General features: G+C 44.1%; 1 protein-coding gene across 1 annotated transcript; it reads left to right on the top strand.

The window, feature by feature from the left end:
• The first annotated feature begins 808 nt into the window (after positions 1-808).
• On the top strand, positions 809-27811 carry LOC131294628 (uncharacterized). The gene is given in 10 exon segments (XM_058322672.1): positions 809-1652; positions 3656-3831; positions 14111-14145; positions 14147-14171; positions 15718-15827; positions 16207-16421; positions 18319-18457; positions 22398-22503; positions 23519-23678; positions 25935-27811. Coding segments are annotated over 10 exon segments (3687 nt in total).

Raw genomic sequence — 27811 nt, 5'->3', positions numbered from 1 at the left:
GTTGGCAATGTATCTGAATTTCGGTTTTCCCGTTTGTCTACAGCCATCCGTGGCCTAAAGTCGCCCAATCCACAAATCCCGGCACACCGGGATCCACGCTTAACACCGAGTGGCGTAAATGGTCGACCGCGATGGCTTTTCGGTGCAATAAAAATGATTTGTCTCTCGGAATTCGATAACACCCGGAGGCAGCACCATGTTTGGTCGATCCAGGCGGAACCACACCAAACTAGCTGGAATTGAGTGCCCGGCGGACCTCTGGTAGCACGAGGCTGCCCGGGAACGCATATGAGCTCCGAAAACTATGACTATAAAAAAGAATAAACATCCGCAGGAGGCATTTATCGAATGATCTGTGCGTAAAATAAACACCACCAAAACGGTTCCCGTTCTCACGATGTTTCGGAATATGCCCTCCATTTTTCGATTGCCATTGATTGCCGCATTTGCTTAACCCCCGGTGCGGGTGCCGGCTATGAAAATGGCGCAAAGCGAAACGAAAAGCACACAGCGCGCCATGAATTACACAGTACGCTCTGAAACGCAGATGCGAGTAGACGTACTACACCACGTCAAGTGCGACAGATACGAGTGCGATACAAGTCAGTGAGAGCGAAGTAAAAGTGAGATGGAGGATGCAAGAGCGAGGAAGCCCATACGGGCTAACACGTTCTGCATCGACTACGAGGGGATGCCAAGACGCCCCTCAAGAACAGAAGTCATCGATTTTATCGTTGACAAACTTGGCCTTGGCGAAAAAATTGAAGCAATTCAGAATTGCTCATCTCGCGGGCGCGTCTTCGTCCAGATGGAGACAGCTGAGCTGGCGAGAGAGGTTGTCGCAGCCAACGGCAACAAACACGCCATTGCCATCGATGGCAAAACCTACACCATACCATTGATCCTGGAGGATGGAACGATAGAGGTGAGGCTGCTAGAGCTTCCCTCTTACATTACACATGATGAAATCAAAGATGAAATGGCCAAATTCGGCGAAATTTCATCAATTCACGATGAGAAATATGGAGCAGAAACGCGGGTTCCAGGTGTGCTGACGGGCGTTCGGACGGTTAGGCTAATACCGTTCAATGCCAAAATGAAGCTGGGACCGACGCTGGTCATTGCTGGTGAACGCACACCAATAAAATACCCCGGGCAAGAGGCGTACTGCAAGTACTGCCTGGTACCAGAGCATTTGGGTAGGACATGTGCGCAGACGAAGCGTGAGTCTTACGCTGATATGGCGAAGCGTACGCCCGCACCTACACCATCGCAACACACAGCACCGAGAACCACGGTACCCAAAACCAATCCGAAACAACAACAAAAGGGCAAAAAATCGAACGGGTCCCGGCCTGTACACACATCAATTGCCCAATTGCGCCTGGACCTGGCTAGGATGAATAACCTGCCGCAGGCCAAAGAAGATGTGAGACAATGGGCACCGCTTCAAAGCGTAAGCAAGTGTGCCCAAACGCCGGCGCCATCGCAGACGACACCATCAAAAGAGACTACGACACCGCCATCGCCGGGCCCCAGCACTTCGATGACTCGACAGGTGATGGAGATAGAGCCAGACAAACCGACAAGTGCCGACAAACCGCTGGCCAAAACAGCTACAAATGGGGAAGCCTGTGACGAGGCGGAGACGGGTAGGTACCTGGCAAGCGCGACGAAGAGGGGAAAGGTAATTGTGACGGAGGTGCTGGGCCGATACGATACGACACCGGGAGAGTTTAAGATTCCTCGCGATCGTTCCCCTATTATCAAACTCCCTTCCACTAAAAAAGACAAAGAGCCGTTTGAAACAACTGACAGTGAGGCAGGATCTGTGAACTCAGTCGGGAGTAAACGTGGACGTACACGCAATCGTAAAACTCGTAAAGACACACTCGGGAAGGAAGCCGAAGGAAGGGAAAGCGGAACCATGGAAACATAAAGTTCCCTGTTTTGATATCAACATAAGCGTAGATTCCTTTGTTTTTTCTTCTTTCTATCTGAGTTGGTAGTCTGTTTTTTTTTTTTTGTTCTTTTTCTTTTTATTCTCCTTTTCTCCATCATCTTCCCTATTTATCACACTTATTTTTGCTTATTAAGATGGCTAACACAAGCTTTATCTTCGTTACCATCAACATAAACACTATGACAAACTCTACCAAAATGCATGCACTGAGGACATTTCTAAGGACCATAGAAGCAGACATAGTGTTTCTGCAAGAGGTAGCAGACGCAGAGATAACTCTGCCAGGTTACAATATAATAACCAATGTCGATGAAGAAAGGAGAGGGACAGCGATCGCATTGCGCGACCACCTGAGATACTCTCATGTCGAGCGCAGCCTGGACTCGCGTCTAATATGCGCTCGGCTGGAGGGATCCACTACCCTGTGCAATATTTACGCCCCGTCTGGGTCGCAGCGCAGAGCGGAGCGGGAGGATTTTTTCGGCCGAACGCTGGTGCACTACTTGGCCAATGCCACCGAACACGTCATCATGGCGGGGGATTTCAATTCGGTACTGCGGTCGGTGGACGCCACGGGTGTCGGAAACTTCAGCATGTCCCTGCAGAGCGTTGTGAGCAGTATGGGGATGTTTGACACTTGGGAGGAGATCCGCGGAAACGAGGTAGAATACTCGTACATCACGCGTGGCTCGGGGTCGCGCATCGATCGCTGCTATACCTCACCAGCTTTGCGCAATGGGCTGCGCACGACATGCATGCACCTCCTGTCTTTTACTGACCACAAGGCTATTTCGGTTCGTCTTTGCCTTCCTGCCTCACCCACCCGCCCACACGGAAACGGCTACTGGCAGTTGAGACCACACGTGCTGACAGACGAAAACCTTGAAGAGTTCGAGACCAAATGGAACTACTGGAAAAGACAAAAAAGAAACTATGGCACGTGCATTCAATGGTGGATTGAATATGTGAAGCCTAAAATAAAATCTTTCTTCCGGTGGAAAACTAATCAAGCATACGCAAACTTCAGACTACATCACGACATTCTGTACAGATTGCTAAAAAACGCCCACGGACGCTACCTGGCGGACCCCAGCGAGATAACTAACATAAATCGTATCAAAGGGAAAATGCTTAGCCTCCAAAGGCAATTCTCAGAAAATTTTGCACGCATAAATGAGACACGCGTTTGTGGTGAAAACGTCTCATCCTTCCAGCTTGCCGAGCGAAGAAGAAAACGAACCGTGATAGACCGTATAACGACAGAAGAGGGTAGGGTTGTGGAGGACAAGGATGAGATACAGACTATTCTCAGCTGTTTCTTTACTGGTCTGTACACAAATAACGAAACCGAGTCAAATTATACGCACAGAGACTCTGCCTTTGAATGTTCACGCTCCATCCCGGTGGATTGCGAGAAAAACAACGACTGCATGATAGAGATTTCCACGGCGGAAATAAAACATGCTATCAATAAAGCAAACAAACGCAGATCCCCTGGCCCGGATGGAATACCAATCGAATTCTACCAAAAGGCATTTGGAATGATTGGGAGGGAACTCACAACCATATTAAACGAAGCCTTGAACGGTAACATACCAGGGGCATTCTTGGACGGGGTCATTGTCCCGGTGGGGAAGCGAGGAGGTGGCTCAGTGTTGTCCTCTTTTCGCCCTATATCTCTCCTGAACACAGACTACAAGATTCTGTCGAGAATTCTGAAGCTGCGCATCGAGGGTATCCTTGAGGCGACGCCGACGATTTCGAGGGCACAAAAATGCTGCAACAAACCTCAGAACATTTTCCAGGCTGTACTCTCTGTGAAGGAGAGAATAGTCGATCTGAAGAGGAGGAAAATTCGTGGTAAACTGGTATCTTTTGACCTTTCTCACGCCTTTGATCGGGTGAAGAGAGACTTCCTGATGACCACAATGACCTCGATGGGTTTTCATCCGGGGCTGATTGAGCTACTGCAGACTATTGGAAACAGATCCTCCTCAAAGACTCTTATAAACGGTAACATTTCCCCTCCTTTTCCCATCCAATGCTCGGTACGACAGGGTGACCCTCTATCGATGCACCTTTTTACCATTTACATGCAACCCCTCATCTCCAGACTGGAAAGTGTGTGCTGCGGCCAGGACGACCTGGTAGTCGCATACGCGGACGACGTCTCGGTGGTGACTACCTCATCCCTAAAAATCGAAAGCGTGAGAGGAGTTTTCAATGCGTTTGGTGTCGTGTCCGGAGCGCGGCTAAATGTCGCAAAATGTATCGCGCTGGATATAGGATGTACAGATAATCCAATCACGGTCCCGTGGCTTCGCACCGAGGAGAGGCTCCGACTCCTCGGTATTATGTTCTCCAACAACATACGCGAGGCAATGTCACACAACTGGGACACTGTGATACAGCACTTCCGTCACCTGATCTGGCTGCATCGGGTGAGACACCTTAACCTGGTACAGAGGGTTGTTCTTCTGAACACCTTCCTACTACCGAAGCTGTGGTACGTCGCATCCGTTTGTGGCGCTAGAGCGCTGGACATAGCGAAGGTGTCTCACCTGATGGGCTCCCTTCTCTGGGCCGGCGCCGGGGGCCTGCGCGTGCCGCTGAGTCAATTGGCGCTTCCACCTCGGCGCGGAGGACTGGGGCTGCTCATACCAGCAGTATCAGTCCCGGCCTTCATCACCAACCGATACGTCACCGATGCAAGTTGCCTGCGGCTGGGGGAGCGGCACATCTTGAGCGCGGGAAACCCCCCGGACTGGGTGAATGCTCCGTCCAACTACCCATGCCTCAGGATCGTGCTGCAACAGCTAGCGTACGCCCCAGGTTTCGCTGACGCTCCATCATCCCGATCGCTGCGGAGGCTCCTGGTTAATCGCCTACCGGAGCCAAAGGTGTCCTGCACACCAGGAGTCAGGTGGAAAACTGTCTGGAGCAATATTCTGGACAGAAGACTCCCGTCAGAACAGCGATCTATTCTGTACCTGCTCGCAAACGGAAAGATTCCACATGGTCAACTGCTGCATCGGATGGGGCGAGTACCAGCGGACACGTGTGCGTCGTGCCCCGAAGTGGACACCCTGGAGCACAAGTTCACACTGTGTCCAAGAGTCACCGCGGCCTGGGACCTGCTGCGAAATGTGACTCACAGTGATGCTCCGGGGTGGTCATGTACGTTCACGGGGCTACGATGGCCAGTTCTCCCCGGAATGAGCACCAGTACACGCCTCACGGTACTCTATCATTTCGCCAACTACATCATCCACATCGTTGGAAACAACGATCGTGTGATTGACCTGAATGTTCTCGCGTGTTCCTTGCCCCTATAAGGGCCACCATACCAAATCCCAGGGATTTTACTTGTTACCTAATATACAACCGTTAACTAATAATATACCTAATATAATGTAAACCCGTGTATAAACTGTACAAATAAATCATATTTTACAAAAAAAAAAAAATTACCGGGCTCTTTACGCAAAGTGGTGACAATAAAACAATATAAAACGCATACAAAAGTGAATCACAACACAATGGGTTAAAAATGGTCGGCTCAAGCTTTATTGAAATGATGATACATTGTATTCGTCGTAGCGCATAAGGATGTAGGGTCGGGGGAAAGTTTTTCATCTTTTTATCCCCTTTTTATCACCGAAACGGGGAGCGTACGTACGATTTGTCATATAAAGGAAACGTGGAGCGAATGACGGTAATAAAACAAATCATTTGGGATTTTTATCACATTTAGCAGAAGCGGAGGAGTTCACTGCGGGTTTCCAATTGTATTGAGAGTTTGATTAATGCCACTATTATTCAATGAATTTAAGCTACCAGATTTTTGAGCTTTCGAAAATTTGTTCAAGATTGTCAAATCATGCACCACAGGAACTATTATTCACGAATCGGTTGTCCATGACAATCGATTGTTTGATTGATCAACCTTATCAAGATTACAACCTTTATTTTGTAAAGTTACTTTTCTTTTTATAATTTTTGGTAATCACAAATAGTATGATTTGAATCATCACTAACAAGACTTATTTATTTAAAACGTCCCAACAACTAGTTTATTTATGGTAAATGTATAATGTTAATAAACACTCAATAACATTCGGTATGACTCTACCTATGTATGACATTTTAATTACCACCATGACAAGTGTAAACAAGGACAAATCAATTAAAGTAGATGGCTTGGGGCGAAAGTTATGACATGAGACCTTTTTACGAAACACAAAACAATATCATGAAACGAAACCTCACCAAAAAAATTTCATTTAAAATCTCATTGCATCGAAGCATTAACTTACCGTTTGACCAATCTATTTCCCAAAAGCTTGGTAGGCATTCCAAGTATTAAGGGACTGCTGTGCGGGAACCTATAGGAATGGGGAAATTCATAAATACCCGAGCCATTTGGATGCGAAATGATCTAATTTTGTAACAGTAAATGATCCACCATTTGCCCTCAATGCGGCATAGCTCGGTTACAAATGACTTCTGCAATGGATTTATTGAAACTTCAACATTCAGTAACATCTCGGAAAAGTTAGTGGGAAAAGCCAGAACGATGTACCGCTTTCGCAACACCGCAGGCAAATATAATTTATAACTCTCCGGCATATCTAAGCCAGTCCAAACGAGCTTCCGCCTAACCGGAGCCGGAAGCCTGTGCGAGGGTTTGGGCTCTCGGGCGCTTCCGCTTTTCCCAGGGCTCAGCCGCTTCGAGAGGGTGGAATTGTAATAAATTTTCAATATTTACAATCAAAACTAGACTCGAGTGCGTGGAAGGTAGTACGATGCAGGAGGATGAAAGGACCGTCCACGTTGGTCATGGTTGGTTTTTGAATAATTTGAGCGTAACCGAGAGTTTCTAGGGCATGGTTTTCGTTCTAGGAAAGCGTACCGGTCGAAGTACTAACCTTACCGCAGCCCTTTGGGAGCAATTGTTGTGGAGAATAGAAACTTTGTATTTTATTTTTCTTACAATGGAGCACGTAATAAAACAGCACACAATAGAAAACGACGCATGTGTGAATGTGTGCCCGATGGGTAGGTGTTATCTTTGGGATTTCAGTTTAACCTGACAAGAAAATACACTACCGGAAACCGGTTTAAGTCTTCTTCTTCTCAACACTATACCTTCTGAAAACTACCACACTGTGAGAAGGCAAACAAATACTTACCTAACCTTCTCTCTTCACACCGTCTTGCAATTCCATCAAGCAACGCGGTAATAGGGTTATTAATGTTGCATACAATCGGTGTTGGATATTCGTCCGTTTCTCACTCGGAATGCTTAGTTCTTCCCAGATCTCACATTTCAAAAGGGTTAAGTTAGAGCTACAATCACCATTGAAACAGTTGTTAAGTACCGACTTGTAGCAGACCGTACCTCTGCCACAGTCGGGTATGTTCTATTTGGCAACTTAATTGGGAGTAAAATGGTGTTTAACTAGGGCATTGAGCATAAGATTTATACCTCCATGCACTCGAGAACAAATACAGTGTCAGTGTTTCGTGAAATAGAAGAGACCTTCGATGGTTCCTTTTAAATTGTTTACGCGGTATTATTTTTGAATAAAAACGTTCCAAAAAAATTTATGACACTTTACTTCTTATTGTTGTACTTAAAAGTTATTCAAACCTTTCATTGCGTCACAATGTTGCTAGAGTATTCCAAACAATTAATTTAAGAGATCGTAATCATATCAAACATTTATTTAAACGATCCTTATTTTGATACTTTGTTAAATCTCTCTTCTCAATCCACAATCCTATCCTACTTCACTGTAGAATCTCACTTCACCACAATCCAGTACCAATACCTAGTATCCTTCGCTATGCTGGAATCTATTGCCATATATCGTTTTACGTTTCAAGACATTCATTCATCCTTCCCGAATAGTTTTCATACCAAACCAAGCAGCTATTAGAGCCACATTATAGATGCTCATTTGTGCTTTCCTCACTACAACGGCGTTATCAATGTCATAATCCTATCCGGCATTACTTATCCCTTCTTCAGCTCCCGTCTCACCCGAGACAGCATCACTACGCACCACGAAGAACTAAGTTAGCGGATTAGTGTGCTCCATTGTGCGCCCGGCATTATTACTGCATGTGGTATTTCCATAGGTAGAATGAAATTAATTCTGCCGGACGACCTACCTGCACCGGTTCCGACAAAGATGACCGTTGGATACGATTCAGTTTTGATCCGGTTCGTGTTCCACGCCCCGCCGACAGGAATGTTCCTCTTCTGGTCCTCGGTCACCCGACAGGTAGAGTTTGTGGGAAGGTTTTTGATGGTCGGTGCCAGTTACCATGTCTATTAACCGACCGGTGGGACGTGATAACAGACAGCCTGAGGAGTGGATGTTGGTTTCCAGGGTCGGTATCGCCATGGCGGCCGCCTTTAACCGCCGAGCAGGGAAAGGACATTCGCACAATGTACGGACAAGGGTTTATGACATATTTTATTCGTGAACGCTTTTGACACACACACATATATGCACACACATACACACACACACACAGGCCAGATTATTTTGTTTTAGTTTGTCGTATAAATATATACTTTTTTTGCTCGCCTGAAATTTTCGCCTTTGTATATTTTTTCATCAGTCGAAAGGCTAGGAACGGAACTCCGGAGTTGGTTTTGCGCTCGCTTCGTTATCTTTGCGGTAGGTAAATTTTAATGAACGATAGCATGGTAATCCCGCTTTTATGATTTATTTATGGCTGCAATTTGGAAACGATGTCAAATCTGACTCCCTCCCATCCGCTTTATCCTTTTTTCTATGGCAAAGCACAGTTCCCTACCCTACCGTATACTGTTGTGTCTGTGTATATGAAAGCGACCTTTTTTATCAGAGCTCTTAATGAATCCTGTACGAAAGATTCACTATGAGAACAATTGACCGGCAAACGTAAACCTACATTGTAATTTCCACCCGGGGCGTTTCGAATAGGATGATGAGAGGTCTACTAGCTTTACTACTAGCACAAAACACCCGGGTCGGTTTTTGACCTCCGGCATAGGTTTTGGATGCCAGTTAAGCTGATTGCAATTCAAAAGCCCTCAGCCTTAGACAGATTCTTCGACCCGACACAAAAACTAAACCCGATGGTTACTGACCTACGTAGAAGGAGTATGGAAGATGATGAGGGTTCAATTCTTCACTCAATTGGGGTAACATGTGGCAAGTAAATGTATATAAGGATGTGTCCAAGTGTCAACATATCTGTCAATATTTAAAATACCGGAACTGTTGTGCAAAATTCAAACTTACCAAAAAATCAGAAAAACAAAACAAACCAACTTTTGATAAGTTTTATATGATAGATTTGTACATCTTTTCCACATTTTAAACCGAAGAGTTACACCTCGGGTTATGGGATCAAATCCGTTTGAATTTGAAAGCGACATGCGATTTGACGATATCGGAAAAGGCTTTCTGAAGATTTCCTCTGGCGCACGTATTCCAACAATTGACTCAATTGACTCATGCAAGTTATCGCTGTTAGAATGGTTGATGAAAAACACCTCAAAAGACTTACAACAAGGAACGACGCACTGATTGCATGATGATAATCGATGTTGGGTGGCACCTTAGGTTTGAGGATAAATGTGGTGTAACGGTAGGGAGTGATTGACACAGCGTCATGGTCGACTACAATCGTACGAAAAAATGTCATCTGAACAATATTAATAACTCTCATCGCAACCTTCACTGACACGAAAAAAAAAGTCCCGAGTTGTTTAACTTTCCTTGGCTTGGCTTGTCGTGATCTCCTTGGCTTTCAAATTTACTATTTTTAAGATTTGCTTTTTCCTTATTTTATTTTCTTGCTTGTGCAAAAGTTTAAGGATTTTCTGAAATTTTCTTTTTTACTGTAACTTTCCCACAAAACCCAATACGTTAAGTAATGCAGCGCGCCAATATGTGTAGAAGCTCGTTTGGGAAGCTCTGCAAAGGAATTGAGCAACTTTTTTAATATAAAACGGTTGCCCCTCCACCCACCAGCACACCCGAACGAAACAGGAAAGGAAACCAGCGGATGGTGAAAAAAGGTTACGGCTCGTGAGCATGTTACTTCTCGTTTAATATTTCGATCGATCCCTCGCTTAAATCAAGTGGATTTCGCCAAACCCAAGTCGTACGTCGGTTTGCACAGTAATAGTGTGGCAAATGCGAACACTCTTCGATTACTCCAACAAAGAGGACACGTGTTTCGACTGGGTGTAGGATCAGACAGACCAACGCTCATGTTCGGGATCATTTTTTATAAGACGACGAACATTTTTAAATGCCACTCAACAACGAAATGACTTTTTGGGTAATGAATTTAATTTCAAACCATCTCGAAAACTTTCACCATATTCTCCTTACCGAAGAGCGAGTGAATTGAAACAAAGACAGAAAAAGAAGGACACAATCCCAGTCCTTCGGTTCGGTGACATGGATCCCATCACCATCGAACCACTGAAGACACATTCATTGCTCCGAAATGAGAATGGGTTTGAACCGTATCTATCGAAACAACGTACCATACGAAGCATCGGGTAACGAAGCTTCACAACATAAAATTAAAAAAGTAAATTCCCATCGGAAAAGGGAGAAAATTAATTAGAATCAAGAACTTTCAATTGCACGACTCCAGGGCTGCCGGTGTGGGTAGGTTGAAGCCAATGTCTCCCGACGGCAACGTTGTGCTGAAGATTGAAACTGATAACCGTTGAGCGAATTCTCCATTTGAGAAGTAATGAGCATAATCTGCAAGAACACTTCGATGCGGATTGTAGCGGAGAATTTTTTTCGGAGCATGCTAACCAAAGGATCGTGAGTGCATTAACCTAGAGTATCAATTAATTAATGTTTAACACAAACGACGGCTTATAACCACCATGTTGAACTTTTATTATATATTTATGCAAGGCGTCTATGATTTGTTGAGGATCGATACAATAAGACGCTGAGTTTTCAAATGTTGGGACAGTATGCAAATCATCCATAGCTTAATGAGCAGCATTCTAATGTAACGTTCGATAGTCCGAACTAAATAATGAAAACTGTGTGTAGATTGCAAGTGCCAGCAAACCATTAAACTGCTTAACTTCTCAGTACTTCCAAAGTACTTCCGTCTGACCAACCCAAACATATTAGAAAATCCTTGCATAATGCATAGCACTGTAGGGTTGTTAGTAAGCATAGAATATTGTATACTCCCGAACGCATCAACATAATGTGAGGAGTAAAAAGCCTTTTTCGCAAACCCGTGCATCTAATCCCTAGTTTGTGTCCTCGCTGACACCCAAACTCACCCGCTAATAGGGGTACTGTGTCGTCGTTTTTGGGATATTACTTCCTTTTTTGCTCCTTACGTTGGCACCTAGCTGACCAAAGACAAACGCTTTTGGTCCAGTTCCTGGTTCCTGCTCAGTCAAACTCTAAAACAAAATAGACTAAAACAAACAAAACAATCATTAATTCCTGTGCATAATTTCCATCCATTTCAGGTCCACAGAAGAGATGAAATTGTTACATGGCATACCATTGAGCCTGGTGGGGGTCCATTCTTAAAGTTTCCTTAAATGAGTAAAACAAAGAGATGAGCGGTTAAATATTTGATTCAAAGAACGAAAATTAACTCTAGCCTGTTCAATTGTTATATTTTCTAACTAACCTTGAGTAAGACAAATTAAGTCAAGAAGTGAATGGAAATTGCGTCATGACAATGAAAATAAATAAGTAAAATCCTAATGCATCCTTCAAACACAGCAAGGAAGGACAGAGTTCAAATAGTGATTGGTTTTCCTTCTTCGCCATTTTTCTTTGCTCGGTTTTCCTTACACGTCTGCATATCATAAAGCTTCAACTACCGTCAGTTAAAACGCCCTAGCGAAGAACTCTAATCTAATTTCCGCTCACGAAACAGGAATTTAAACCCTTATCCCAAGCGCAAACCCATGTGCGGAAAACCCTCGCAAATAACGTCTAAATGGATCCCTGGTTTCATTTTTATGGGAACCCGTACATCCCTCTCTATATGCTCCTCCACTGTTCATCGACCACGAGGGCACGGGGTCATTTTGTGCGCAAAACAGACACGTTTTTATCCCCGTATATCATTTTCCCGCCAGGACCACAAGTAACTTTTTGGTTTGTTTTTCCATCAGCCTTATTTTCCAACGATGGGAAAGTAGGAAAACAACCGGAAAATTTTTGGCATACATAAACTTCGTAAGTGAGATGTTGAGTTATGGTACCACATTAAAGTTGCAAAGTGATGCATCTCTCCCGGTGCTTGCCGCTTTCCACGCAATTTATTTTTCTCCCTTGCCTTTTCTCACGCACCCACCCACAGGCCTCGCGACTGGACGCTATCATTCTAACAGGACCCGTTTTGAAATGACGGGCAGTGTACAAGCGAGAACAAAAAATCTCGGAAAGCTATAAATTTTCATTGCTTTCATTAGTTTTAATTAATTTAATGCTGTTTCGATGTTATTGCTCCTTTTCCGCGCTACTTCGTTGTCCACTTTGTTGTGCCGCTTCCGTGACGCAAGGGACACTCGTCGGGCGGCCGTGGGCCCTCATCAATGTCGGCTTGTTTGAGGATGAAATTTTATTTCCAGTTTAATTATTCTCTCTTCCCCCGGTTCTAAACATTTTTGTGAAGACTTTCTTTGAAGAGAGAGTTTTTTTCTACGTTATTTCTTGATTGGGTCCTTTGTGATACCCTAGGACATGATGATTTCACTCCTTATCTTTAAACTAAAATTACTTTTTCGAAACAGTTTTGCTCCCTTGTCTAAGTCATGTCTAATTCCATATTTAAAACAATGAAAGGGATAGAGGAAATTCTATTTCCATCCTGTAAACTTTTAGTCTTTGTTCTTCTGATTCGTTCTGTGTATTTTTTATTATGTCCGTTAGTGCATGACTTTCACCGAGGATTGGTAAGGGAACCGAAACCAAATGCTTGGCCTACAGTGAAAACCCCTTAATCCAAGAGGATCATTCCATTTTCAAGGGTACTATTTTATGATGTAATTGGCTTTTTGGATATGTTTGCTCAATGACAAAAGAAGTTAGCTTTGGCCTAACTATTCTTTATAATACGTCACTTGCTCAAATTTCAGTTCAACAGTTTTGATGGCCGTCTGCTCACTTCCGTTCGTATGCACCAGATGTTTGATTGATATTTCCATCTGCGCGCCTTTCTCACGGTCAACCCGTCGATTTGATTGTCAATGAACAGCACAAACATATTATTATGTGGTAAAATGCAACACAATACATGCAGCTCAGAAATACATCCATGAAGGGGCAACATGGCGGAAAATGAAAATTACTTTTCACCATGATACCACCCATGTCACTGGTTTGTTTGTTTCCCGCGGTGTGACTTGACACATTCTGCAAGGCATGATGCAGTGCGGAGATGGGGCATAGATAAACCTCACAGACACGTGTAAAATTCGGTTTTCTACAATAGCAGGATACAATATCCGAATTGTCAGTGCATTGAATTGTCACCCTGACACCTTGTAAGGGAAAATTTTCCACTATGAACCAGTGTGACTATTTGTTTAGTCACTTTTATTATAAGTTATTATGCTCAATTTATTATTAGTTTAGATATAAAACATTTTTAAATGCATTGAATTTGTATTGTACGATGATAACTTCGCTTGTATTTAAACACAATACTGCAGTGAACACAATTTTCCAATGAAAATCTTACTTTTAAAACATTGTCGCAACATTAAACTTGATAAATTAGCTATCGTTTTTGGTGACATGCACGATTCCTAGTTAACTATGAAACTACATGTTGGAACCCTTTCCAATCGAATGCTCAGTTGATAATAAATTAAAAATTCAACACCGAGCATCCACACAAAAGTTTAAAAAGCAGTAATAACCCTCCAGCAGATGAATGGCTTAATGTTCAAAAGGAATTTTTGTAGGCGCACGTGTGGGGTAGGTATGGTTTAAATTCCGACAATTATTTGTAGTGAATTTGCACAAAACTTAAATTGCTGTATTTCGGATTCTCCAGCAAGGTTTTGGCAAACGCTGTTTCCACTTTTCATCAAGCTCATTCTCCTTTCCGCTTATCCCGTTACAGATCGTCTGTGCTACAAGCCCGGCGTTTCTGTGTGTGGGGTGCATTTTGCATTTATTGGACGGTAACATTTTCGTTTCCGTTTTTCGTACTGCTTACCTTTTTTGCATTCTTACAATTCATTTGCACGCAAGCTGGGTTATGTTTCAATTTAACCTACATACACAAATACCCATGCGATGTTTCAGTTTGTTGTCTTTTCTTTGCTTCATACTTTTACACTCACTGAAACCATGGATACACTCCGTGCGAAGGATACATTAATCTTGTTGCTTTCCATTGGCATTGGGATTTTTGTGGATGTTGAATTTGTTCCCTCCTTTCAACTGCAGCAATTTGTTATGTTGCTGCTAAACCCGTTCCGTGAATTTGCGCTTGGCTCGGACGAACGGTAGTCATTTAATTCCGCTTACTATACTTTTTATTTTACCATTCTCTCCATTGCCCATTTTATTCTGCTTTTAAAAAATCGTTATCGTGTGAATCGACTTCCAAAACCATTTTAAAATTAATGTGCGGACGAAAAATTGAGAGAATTGGCATTGCAATATTCAATTACATTTTTCGGCTATCGAGTATATGGGTTATGTTGCTTCTGCTCCAGCGAAGTGCAATTTTATTTTAATTAATGGAATGTTTCTCCCTGTTCAGTAGACGCAGTTCAATTGTGAGAGCATGTTTATAAAATGAACGAAATAAATGATAAACATGGACGCAATAAAGTTATTTTATAAATGAAAGTGAATTCCATCCTGCTGCACCCAGTTTGGACCGTTCCGACAAGTAGCAAATTAGGGACAAAATGTTGCAGCCCATAAATAAACTCTCAGTGCATCGAAATTAAATGCACGTGACCGGAATGTAATAATACCACGCAACACTTGCACCACCAGGAACAGCTAAAGCCAGAGCTTCTGGGAAATTTTCTTTCGGGTTCTTTTCGTACGGTTCAGACACGCAGCAAATATTTGCCCGCTTCCATTCCTTCAACCATTTCGCTTCCCCTCTTTTCGGTAAGTTGATTCGGTATGAGAATCTTCTGACCTAGTAAAGTCTGCTGGTCAGCCCACCAGGGCGGATCGACGTAAATCAAAGCTTTGCAGGCGTACTTTTCCGACTTTCCACCCATGCCTTCCGGTGAAGCGTACTTTTCGTAACTTGGGTGAAGCCGTCGGGGTGAACCATTTTTCGTTTCGTATTTTGCTTTCACTTTTCGCCGGAAACAATTCGCTGAATTCACCAACTTCACCAGACAAGACCGCGGGAATTTTTCTCTTCTGTTGTTCGAAACCCATTACGAATGCCTTCACCCACAGCTGCCACGTGACCGCAGGCGGAATGTTGAAAATTTTACAAAACTGCTGGCCAAACAGAGAGATGAAAAAATTCTAATTTCAACTTTCCCCAAACACTTCCCGGATTCGCTAATTACGTTTATTTACATACAGAACTTGCGTGGATGTTGACCAACCGGACCGTAATTCCATTTTCGTTCACTCAATCTTCCTATTAGCCGTGTTTTTTTTCCTCTCCTTCCACATCACTAACTAACGATTTTTTATCTCTCTCGTTACTATTTTCACCGTTCTCAACTTCAACAACGCCAACAGTCGGTGGTGATGTACCCGCCTCCCTCACTGTACTCCTGCACCGCCCGGATATGGTTGCGGGAGATTGGTTTCTCCTTAACGTACGGTGCACTGATGTTAAAAACGTGGCGGTAAGTACCTTTCCTCAGTTTTTTTTTATATTGCAATTGTCACGAATATTGATGCTGTTATATTCATTGGTGTAAAAGAGCGGCCTTAATACATTAACATAATATAACATACCGTTTGCTTAATCTCTCTCTTAACTATTTTAACTCGTTAATGTATATTATTATTTACAAAAATAATATATTACACAAGGCTCAACGTGACACACAATAAAAAAAGAAGCCAATCTTATTATGCTTTTGCTGAACAGAACATGGATCAATACGAGACTTGTATGTGTGCTTGACTTGTCTTGGCTTCTATTTTCAAACCCCCAACTCATCTGTTCACGCACCCTTTTTTATGCTTCCTTGTAATATTTCTCTTCTTCGCAACAAACAGGATATCGGTCATTTTTCGCGTCCGTTCCGCGAAGGCAGTCAAGATAACGGACGCGTATCTGCTGAAGCGGCTCGGAGTGCTCTGCGGTTTCGTCGGAATAGCGCTGCTCGTTCGCACGCTGGTCGCGCCCCCGGTCGTGATTGTTGGCCGGACTGCGGACAACCTGAAGGCTTTCCTGTGCAAAACGGATTGGTGGGATCATACCTTCACCTCGAGTAAGTAGCCTTTCATCCAACCCGCTTCTTTCTTTCATGCCCGACGGTCACGAGCCTGCCCACAGATTTCCATTTTTCCATCCCCCCAAAGCGGATGGTCCCGCAGCAAGGGTTAATGAGTTACGGCGATGATCTAGTTGGTGGATTAATTAAAATGTTTTCGCCCGTTAAATTGGCTTTCTACGCGGTGGTGCGAGGGATATGGTGTTGGACCTATCATGCTTTCCTTCCTATCTGTTTTAAAAGAAAATTTACTTGTTGTTTTTCTTCCCGGAGTGATCCTTGCCTTCGGTTTGATTCGAGTTTTTTTTCCCCTGCCACTTGTTTAAAACGGCCACTAACTTCCAATTACAAACGGCCTTTAATTAAACAGTGAAAGTTACGACTGTCTTGACGGCAGAAAAAAAGGATTCTTAAAGAGAAAAGGTTTTGCATGGGTGCATTTCACTTTAAAACAAATAAATAACCCTTACTTAGTACTTGGCTGCTTGGCCTTGGTTTTGGCCGTTTTTAAAGATCCACTTTCATGGTTACGGTGTGTTGGAATGGTTTCAATATTGTGCTACTTTGCCCAAGCTTAACATAATCAATGGATGTATCCATTGTGTTAGTTTTTTCTTGGCATGGGAATGATGTTTCATAGAAAAAACTATCTGCTATCTCATAAGTACACAGTCTTTCATAAAATTGAATGAAAGATTCATTCATTTCGTACTGTAAAATTGTAGCAAAATTCCTTTCGACGAGATTCTTCTCCCTTTGCAACACTTTCAAGCATGTGAACCGTTGGTTTTCCACTATGATGCATGTGCTTCCAGGAAAGAACCGCTTGACTACGTTACATTTTTCCGGCACAATTTCGCAATGCGCTGCCCTTAATGTATCCACTATCGGCCCTGAGAGAATGGTTTGTGCAGGCAGTGTGTCAAGAGCCAAATTACTAGCACATGGTGCAGTCGAAAAGACGCCCTTTTATTCCTCACCTTGTCTCCTTATTGTGCTTTGTCATAATGCACCCATGAGTTGGTTTTTTTCGTGTGAAGTGCATGCTGTTATTGAACCTTTTGTACCTCCTTCCGATGGGAACCATATTGCCGAACAACAGAGCAGCAACGTGTTCCGGATATAGTTTGCCGGAGAGCCCGGTAGTAAATCCCGGAACTAACCCTGGATAGACTCACCTGCTCGCAGAAACAGCGGCCCAAACTGCACACCACTCGAGCATGCTGTTAGGAAAAATGAGGAAATGAACTACAAAAAAGGCTCAAAAGGGCTAGTCAAAAGTTTCAGTCTTATGTTTATATCAGACTAAAACGTTTGCGAAAACTAGAACACTAAGGTTCTTTGAGCTACTGACTCAATAGTGAATGCGTGTTTTTGTAAGCAATATTTATTAGAAAACTTTTTAACGAACTTGTTTTTTCTCAACTTCGGGATTTCTTTGAAAAAGCTTTTGTTCAACTAATAAAAATGGTTTATTTTACCGACCGAAACTGGGCAGAAATATGTTTGCCCTCCAGAACTTTTCCGCGGGTAATCCGCTACCGTATACTCATCATAAAGAAAGCTTCATGTAACGGGGTGTATTGTACTACCATAAAAAATAGAGGTTAACGTGCTATACGTTGTCTATATCGTATCTTTATTCTCTTTTCCGACCGTTCGAGCTTTCGACTCGCCGCGGTCCGACCCGATGGAACGTGCTCGCTTTTCCGGATGTCGTCGGTGCCGCTGATATACGACCGTGAATGAAAACAAAACATGACCAAAAATAAAAATGTGTACATAATAAAACCCCCAAACAACGCAACATTACACCACATTTTCGCCGCACATGTGACGGGACGCGCGGATCGATCCTGGACGAATGTCGTACTCGTGTCCTGTCCTCCTCCAGTGGAAGTCCTGTTCCTGGCATGGGGCGTCCGGTTGTGCATCATGGTGCGGAAGGCACCGTCCGAGTTCAACGAAAGCCGCTTCATATCGATGGCGATCTACAACGAGTTTCTTCTGACGTGCTTCCTCAACGTGTCAATGTGAGTATATCGTAAATAAACACATGTGTCCTTCCATCGGCATTGAATGTATTATGAGCCCGAGAGGTTTTGTTCGCTTTTGTGGTGTTCATGGCGTGTAGTCACTTCCGGGAAGTGAATCGAATATCGGATATTGAGTTGTGCCTGAATGTTTGGTGACCTTGCTCATCGAGGCCAATCGGGATCGATGACAAAAACTGGCATGTTTCTTCAACTTTTCCAGCAAGCCCTTGAAACTGTATCATACCCGAAGAAGAAGATACGCGCAATGTTTTATGACAACTATGTCATATTATATTCCCCAACAGCCGAACGTTCATGCGGTTCGGAAAATCGGCCTATGAGCGGCATGGCACCTTTAATGGACAGGCGTGACCAAGATGGTTGTTACGCCTAGAAAGAAAAGCAAGAAGAAGGAAGAAAAGAAGAAAAAGCTATAATAAAGTAATCCAAAGTGCAAAACACATGACGATGAAAACAAAAGTATCGTATGAGATGTAATTGTCAACAAACCCGTGCTAAATTTAACAAAGAAAACGGATACAAAAAAGACCAAAAACACATTTCTTGAAACACTGGAATCACAAAAACAAGCAGAACGAAAGCAATACACATCAAACCAAAACGGCCGATTGAATATTAATTTGCGGATCGGTCAATGTTCGCGGCATTCACGTGCAGACACCCAAACCCACGAGGGAATCGAACGCCATTCAATACGAATGAATATTTAACGAAATGAAAGTGGTGCAATGAAGTGAGCTTTACAACAAGGGGAAAAAAGGCGAGTGACTAGCAAATGTTGAGATTATTTATGCATTCAACCAACTCCCGTTTCACTACCAACCAAGCCAATATGCAAAGCTATTTGGCTAGAGCGAAGTAACATCCTCTGTCCAGCAGAAAAATGAATATTTTAATATGGAAATCATTATCCTTAAACACTTCACTTGTCATCGAATCGACTTGGGGATAAAAAACAACCCTATCGTTTTACTGTTCCGCACAGGAAATGCAAAAAACGACCTCAAGGCGTAATATCCGGAGCAGACACATCGCTGTGGCCGGATGTTCAGGCAGATTGCTACAATGAAAAGGCAAGCACGTTTGCCAATGATGTGCCAAACGATGCTTTTTATCGTTGATCAGTCGTTTTTCAGTGAGTTCAATCCACTATCCTTCGTGGAATGTTCCGGCTACATATGGTTGGTTTATCGCCACCGTATTGCGGGTCATGAGAGCTGGAAGTTCCGATTCGGTGCGATGCCTTTGGCGTAAAACCACAAACGTGCACTGACGCACACAAACCGCGTGTCGATATTGCATTCTGTGGTGAATTTCCCTATTTTTCTGACCAGCATGGTCAGGATCATCGATGTCCTCGGGTTGATTATTGGTTGCGATGTCGATTGCTCTCATTAAAACCGCCAAGATAATACTCAAAACGCTTTGATCTATTTTCAAAAGTAAATGTAATGTGGAAAATCGGACGGAAAAGTCACCCTAAACCGAGACCAGGCTTGTTTGCGTCCGTATCGATTTGTGCATGTGTTGAGTTTATGGATTAGAAAGCTCACTAGCGCCTCACCACCTTCTATCGACCTTTTGGATGATGGGTTTTTAATGTCCATCCTTAACTTACCCCGACTATCTTAACGCATCGGAGACATTGCGGGAGGGAAGAGTTTTGATGGTTTTTCACCCCACTTTCCCATCGCTCTCTTTTCTGTCCCTCCCTTATCTTGCGTCTGCATTTACTGTTAATGGCTCCAGCGCGCCGGGTTGTGTAGATGGACCGTGTTCGAGTGGTCGATCGGCCGGTCAGCCTGTCTCGGTCGGGTTCGGGATATGCAAATAGGATTCGTTGAAATTCAAGGCGAGCGGTATTTATGGACCAATGTTTCCTTTGCCTTCCACTGGTTACGCGGACGTCGGGAGGACATGGAGTAAACCGCGCTCGACCAGCATATGATTAAGGCACAAGTAAGTGCCACAGATGCAGCTATACTAATCCAAGGTTCAACGAAAATGGCCTTCATCCGTACCGATTTATTGAACTTTATGATGGAAAAGTTTATTTGTTGCTCTTGTGTTTTACGTGGTTGATTTATTAAACATGTTCACCTTGTTTTCCACTTTTGATTACCAAGTATCTTGTTAAGTGTTTTGTCATACTTTCTATTTTGTTAAGCGTATTGTTTGTTCAATTTACACAAACAATTCAGATTTCCGTGAATATGCAGCCCATTTTTCTAGTAAGGTAACTCACATTTTCGACTGTAAAAAAATATGTGTCTATGCCTCGAACCTGAACGATTGCAGACTTTATCACTCATTCTTAAATCTAAGGGAACGAGTTGATAATTCGAGAGACTTCTGCACTTTTTCATACGCCCGCCATACTAGACATAAGATGACCATGGAAAGTCATCCAATTTGTCTCGGATTGAAGAGGTTTCTTGTTTTTTATTTATTTTACTCTTCATCAGATAGCCACGATAACTTCAAGTAGGGAAGATTTTTACTAAACTCTTTGCCACATGCAATAAATAGAATGGTTGCCTTCAAGTGGATGGTTTAAGATCCAGGCGTTTTGAATCAGTCGAAAAAAGGTGTTGTTGATTTAGGAAATGGAAGATGAAACAACGCACACAAGAAAACCCACTTGAATGCACACTCACTAACCGGATAAGATGAAATATTGTCTATCCTGTGAAAAGTGTTTGGATGATGCGGTGAAAACGTAACGCTTTTCTCCATGACAGGAAAACCTTACTAAAACAAACGAAACATGGTGTAAAATAAATCAACCTAGTTGGCGGATGGCTTCAAGCGGTTCTGTCACGTCAGCCGCAAAAAGTCGGTCCCAGGATAATAAATCGTGCCAGCTAGTTCGTCGTAGCATTCGGTGCTGCCAACATTGAGAGGGTCATTTGAGAGCTCCATTTCTTCAGAAATACATCTTGCGCCGGAACAACGGGAAAAATCATCATTAAAGAGAGCTAAGAAGCTAGTCCAAGAAGTACAATTGGTCAAGCGAATAAAGTGTACTGAACATTACAGCTAAATGACAAAAAAATGGAAAAAATAAAGTTATAAAATATTCAAACTACTTCCGAAACAGTATTTTTGCTGGCTCATTGCAAGTAACCTTGTAGCAGATGACGATCATTAGATGACGTCTGAGATTCCGTGGCTCTACCGTTGAGTTCTCTGGTACGTAAAGAATCACGGTCAACATAATTACCAAGTGATTCTAGTATCCAGGACAAGCATTGCAGATTTATTTATTGAGGAATGTCACAATTTCTCTTTTGCGTAGGATTGATGATGATTTAACAAAGAGGATTAAATTTTGAGAATGGTTTTCTTTATAAATTGAAAGTTTGTAGAAAAATAATCCCCAAGAGGTTTTCAATTTTAATCTGTAATAAACTGAAATGGTTTACCATTGAACATCTTTCCAGGGAAAAGCGTTAACACTTTCAACAGCAAAAATCATCGCATAATCCTCAAGCATGCTGGGCACGTCAAAGAGTAGCAATAATAGAGAAAGTAAAAACAATCGAGATTTTCCACCAGACCAACGCGGATGATAGTGTTGACGGTCATTATGCTTTCCTTCGTACTTGGACGCCTTTGCGCCATTCCAGTGACCGGAAGTGATCATCATTTTTTATTCGTCCCTCCGCTCCACTCGACAGCTCCTTGTGGCAATGTCCTGTTAATGTTTTACACTGGTCCATCTAGCTGGTGATATTTCATTCGCAACTTGGCTGCCGGCGAAACGCCCGTTTTGCTTCTGTGCGAAACTTCTTTGTTCCTTTTTTGTACGGAATTCGACGATTGTTTCTCCTTTCAGCTCTATCTATTTTCATTCGTGCCGTTTCATACTGACTCCGGGTTTTCTCTTACACCTTTCCAACTCTCTGCCCGACAGGTTGTTCCTGCAATCACCGGCTAATCCCGATTTATTGTACATCATATTTTTCTGCCACACGCAGCTTACGGTCACACTACTGTTGGGTTTGATTTTTGGCAGCAAGGTAAGGAAAACACCCCGGACGATGGCGGAGAACTCATCGGTCATCCATTTATCCGAGGATATTGCGGAAGGCTTTTGCTGTCCTACGTTTCTCTCATCATCATTCTGCTCAACCCAACTGGAAGCGAATTGGGTTATGCTTCAGCGAAACGAGCTTCAGCTGATACCTTACCTGTTTTGTTTTGTTTTGTTTTCTGTGAATCCATAAAAGAAAGAATTCATCATCCAAAAATACAATTGTTTATGATTTATCTCTAATTCTTTTTTGTTGCATCGCACTGCTGATGACTTTGTGCCGCGATAAACTGTTTTTTTTTCTCAATATTACAATTTCGAAGCATATAATGATTGCTAGACATTAGACATATTTTAGGCTCATTTCGTTTTACTTCATTTTTAATATCTTTGAAGGGAACCCGCTTGTAATCGGTGTTTCATTTTGGTTACATTAATCTGACTTTCAGGAGTTTTAAAACATAACAAAACTTTATGTACGGAAAATTTAAAATAATCAAATACACTCACCAAAATTCCCACAAGAGAATTTGTGCCAAAAGCTTCTCAAAACATTCAACCTTCATCTGGACCCTCTTCACCGAACGATTCATCAGAACCCAGAATCAAAATCCAGCAAATTTATTTTACAAGAACTGTCGACCGAAAAAAATGGTTTTAAGATGAATTCGCAATCAAGACTTTCGACATATCTACTACCCGAAACGCTTCCCAGTGTTCTTCGCCGAATCCAGACCGAATGCCTAATTCGATTCCTTGTAAATACCGTTCCCGTTTACATTTCCTGCTCTCCATTCTACTTCCCGGCAAGTTTTTCGAGTTTTCACCCGCAAAGAAAGCTTTCCTCCTCAATACCTGTCGTGGTGATTTGCGTCGTTCCGGGAAACTTTTACCGCCCCCGTCTTTTTCCCCGATGTCATTCACGATTACTTTCTTTCTTTTGGGAACGGATTTTCGTTTTCTCTTCTATTTGACCCGGTTGTTTTCCTCTTCTCGATCAGGTCTACCTGGTGTTCCGTGGAGGTGGCAAGCATCAGGACGATCAGACCGGGCTGGGCATCAAGCCATCTGGTGCTAAATTTATTAGCCGCTCGCACGAGCGAACATTTGCCAACGCCAGCAGCGTCACGACGTCTACCGCCCAGCTCGGAGGCAACATGGGTAAGTACAGTATGCTTCGGTGGCACAGACACTTCGGTCAAATCCAAGAATGGAAAATGCATGCATGTGTGAGGGTGAATTCGAAGCAAAGGTTAAAGACCAAACTCGGTGTTTGGGGGGGTTGGGTCTAGAATTTATCGAATCCTGTCGACAGCCAGTTCTAGTATATTGGATGCTTACAGCAAACCACGGCATGCTGTTCCGGAAATGTTCGTACAAGTAATCAAGAACCAGCAGACTAGTTGTGGGTGCTCGAGTGGGGAGAGAAAAATAGAAGAATAAGCTAGAACAGGCAACAGCCTCAGTGCGTACGATGCACCCTACATAGGGTTGGTTTTTTACGGACATAGGAAGTCCTTTCTGCAGGACATTGAGGTGGAAAGATTCCACTTTTTACAACGCCACCGGGACCGATGCAGCAGGATGCCAGATTGTTTTCGTTTCATTAAATTCAATTTGGAAAACTATTTGACATACGGACCGGAACCACTCGGAGCGAGCTGTGGGGGTATGTGTGAGGTTACCAGGCTAAACTAGGAGCTCAATTTATCAAGCAAAGGGGTCTAGAAATCAAGTGAGGACAACGAAGAGAGTGCAGATACAAAAAGTGCAAAAAATACATTGTCGGTCACTTTCATTCCAGAATCCAAGGGAAATAGAATTTTGCTCGAGTTTCCTTTCCGTTCTATCCCCATTGCATCCCTTTGGTATGGGGATTTTTCTCCAACGGACCCTTCTATTTGTTCCGCATGAAGCAAATAACTGAGCAAACTAATTACATACGAACCCGAGGCAAATTTCGATAAATCACTTTTTCGGAAAAGTTGCTGCAGTGCAACGGCCATAAAGCGAATAAGCCGAGGGTTCACCGGGATACATCGGTCCAATTTTTCGTACATAGACTTGACTTTTTTTCAGTGGAACGGCTGGACACCACGTTCGCATCTCGAATCGACCGACCAAGTGCGTTCAACAGCTCCCTGAGGGCGTTCAACACAAGAACAGAGGTTGATAAAAGCGAAGGGAGAGACTGGAAGTGCTTGGAGCCGGGATGATGACGAGGCACTCGAATCCCGGATGATGAATGCAGTAATGGGCGGTCGATGGTTCGATTCCACACCCGGGATATATGCCCTTTTGGACCCCTCTCAACCCCCTGGGGCTCCACCCAGACCATGAATTATCGTTATCACATTCCGCACTCGATCAGAATGATCGATCAGCTATTTTCATTATCACTCCATCGAGCCAGCTAGCAACTGGTAGATGAAATCCGGAAGCCCTTTCCGAAGTCCCACAGCCCTAGGACCATTCCTTTTCAAGTGTGTTTGGCTGGAATTGATTGGGTCAGTAAAAATAAAAAAGAAGCCCAGCCATCATTTTTCCGGAAGGGCCACACAGGAGTGGCCATTTTCGGTCGGAACAGGAAGGAATCCTCACCGCCACTAGCAATCCAATTATGTTCATCCGGTGCGCAGAGAAGGAACCAAGGAAGAATTTTTAGTCATATTTTATGTCCGGTTCGATAAACGACCTAAATTTTATGTGGCCGCATAGAAGCTGCATTCGCTTGTTCGGGCTAATAAATTATCAAAAAATTAGTTCATATGGTCACGTTTTCGAACGAGCAATTTGTTAAATCAACTCTATCTAATTTTATAACTGCTGCTATAAACTAAATATGCAGATCATAGTAGATCATAGTAGGAAAAAGAGAAAGGGAAATTCATACCGAACACTTTTACACCGAAGAAATCGAGAAGGAAAATAGAAAAATGTCCTTTTATTATTCACAAAATCAAACGAAGTTGTGAACAAATAAGTATTGTAAGGCCTTAGATTTCTAAGGTAAAAAAGTTAATTTGATTATACAAATAGATACATGTCAAAATTCTTTCAAAAGAACAAACAAAGGGACATTTTTTGCGTCACGAAGAAGGTTACCTTACAAAAAATAATCTGAGATGAAATTCAAATACACACAGCATTTTCTGACACATGAAAACTTTAAACATGAAGATAGTCTTATTAATTTTCGAATAGCTTTATTGCTTAGATTATAATGCAACTTTATCCTGGAAACTTTCAGAGTATTAAAGTTCTGACGCACCCCAAAACAAGTACTTCATGAGTCCTAACCACACATGAGAGTTTAAATTTCTCCAAAACCGTCAGTTGGCTCCGCAGACAAGCTATCGGATGATGAATCTTTAATAACCTTCCTCTGCTCTTATTGCCACTCTTCCCCTTCCACAGCCAACGAAGGTCGCCTGACGGAGACGGAAGCGCTGGAAGAACTGAAGCTCCTCTACACTCAGCTCCAGCGACTGTACGAACGTATACCACAGCGTGGCGCCGCCATCCTGACCGTTTCGAGCCTCATAGAAGCCTGCCGTAGCACTTCACTCCGGCCCCCGCCGGCCATCGGTGCCCCAAGTCCACTGAAAGCCATCCAGACCGACGGTGGACCGACGGTGGGCGCCGCAAACTCCGCATCACCCTCAGCTGCTTCCGCTGTGGTCCGACTGGACAAGAGCACCAACACCAACACTATCGCGACCATTCCAAATGGCCAAATTGAAGCTGGTGGTGGTGGAGGTGGTGGGTTAACCATAACCACACCCGTCGCAACCGGTGGTCCGAACGGGATGCTGCCTTCGCCCACGCGCATTACCATCACGGACGACACGTCGGACGATGGGAGTGGGCGGCAGGAGGAGGGCGAGCGACGCCAGACGCAACGAGAGGCCCGATCGATCGATGGCAGCGACTTCCGGCTGGACCATCAGCAGCTCCAGTGTATGTGCAGTGACGGCGGGGAAGCTCTCTACGATGGGGACGTGGCCGAGGGTCGTCGTTGCACCTGCTGCTGCACCTGCTGCGCCTCGAACCGGTCCTCCGGAAACCATCGACAGCAGCAGAAGCAGCAGCATCGGCGCAATGATAGTGTGATAAATTATTCCAACAGTGCAGTCCAGCTGGCCAATGCTGGCAGTACGGTTAATTGTAATTGTAAGATAAGTGCAGTGAGCGACCGTTCCGGTTCCGGATCCGGGACGGCGGGCCAGTCGGTGCCATTGCGAACCGCCAAACAGCACAACTCGGAGCTGGTGCTGAACTGTCAGTTCGCCGGTGTGGGGAATGTTGCACCGACCCGTTACGACCACCAGAACCAGCAGCAGAAGCAGCATCAGCATCCACCGCAGCATCAGCGTGCCTCCAGCACCAGCGAGTACTGTGAGTTCAGTACAAAAGCTTTCGAATCTTGTGATAATCTGCTACATCAGCATCAACACAACCTCCACCACAACCACCACCAGCAGCAGCAGGCGCCACACCAGACACACCCGACCCAGCAGCAGCAGCAGCAGCGCCAACGACAAACTTCCAGTTCCGGTGATAGTTTAGATAATCATGCGTCCTACGTGTCGGGACGGGGTGGTGGAGCGCGCAGTGCGGAGGGGACACTCGCTCAACTGTCACCATCGCCGGCCACAGCCACGGGACAGGCGACGGTGGAGGACGAGAGAGCGGCCGCCGAGGCGACACGGTTGGTGAATCTAGAAAAGTTTAACAAATTGTATGCCAACAATAGCAGTAGGATAGATAGTCTCAAGGAGCACTTTCTCATGCGAAACGCACTCACGACGGCCCTGCAGAACCTGGAGAACGAGAACCGGTCGCGGGGCGTGCCGCGTGGTCGGCTGAGGGAACCGAGCGGTGAAGCACCAGAACCGGAATCCCGTGTTTCCGGTGCACCGGTGGAGCTGAGTGCCTCGAAGGTGGACGGGTCGGAAACCGGCGGGACGGGAGTTGACCGACAACTGTCAACTCCGTCGGCGGAGGGGTCCGCGGGTGTCAAGCGAATGGAGGATGGAGGGAACAGAGCTGTCAACGCCAACAGTAGCACCACCAGCAACAACAGCTCTAGTAGTAGTAGTAGTAGTACCGGTGGCGGAAGCACTACCAACTCACCAGGAACGTCAACGGCCGGTGAAGGAGGCGGTGGCTGTGGGGGCAACAACACGGAAGCACCCAGTTCCGGTGGAGGGAAGAAGAAAAAATCTCCCGAAAAACGGTTAGTCATCGATCTGAACGATCGCTCCAAATACACCGAAGAGGTGTCGGTATGA

The sequence above is a fragment of the Anopheles ziemanni genome, chromosome 2 (genome assembly GCF_943734765.1).
Source record: "Anopheles ziemanni chromosome 2, idAnoZiCoDA_A2_x.2, whole genome shotgun sequence".
NCBI classification, from domain to species: Eukaryota; Metazoa; Arthropoda; class Insecta; order Diptera; family Culicidae; genus Anopheles; species Anopheles ziemanni.
This window is presented reverse-complemented; position numbering and strand designations above follow the sequence as displayed.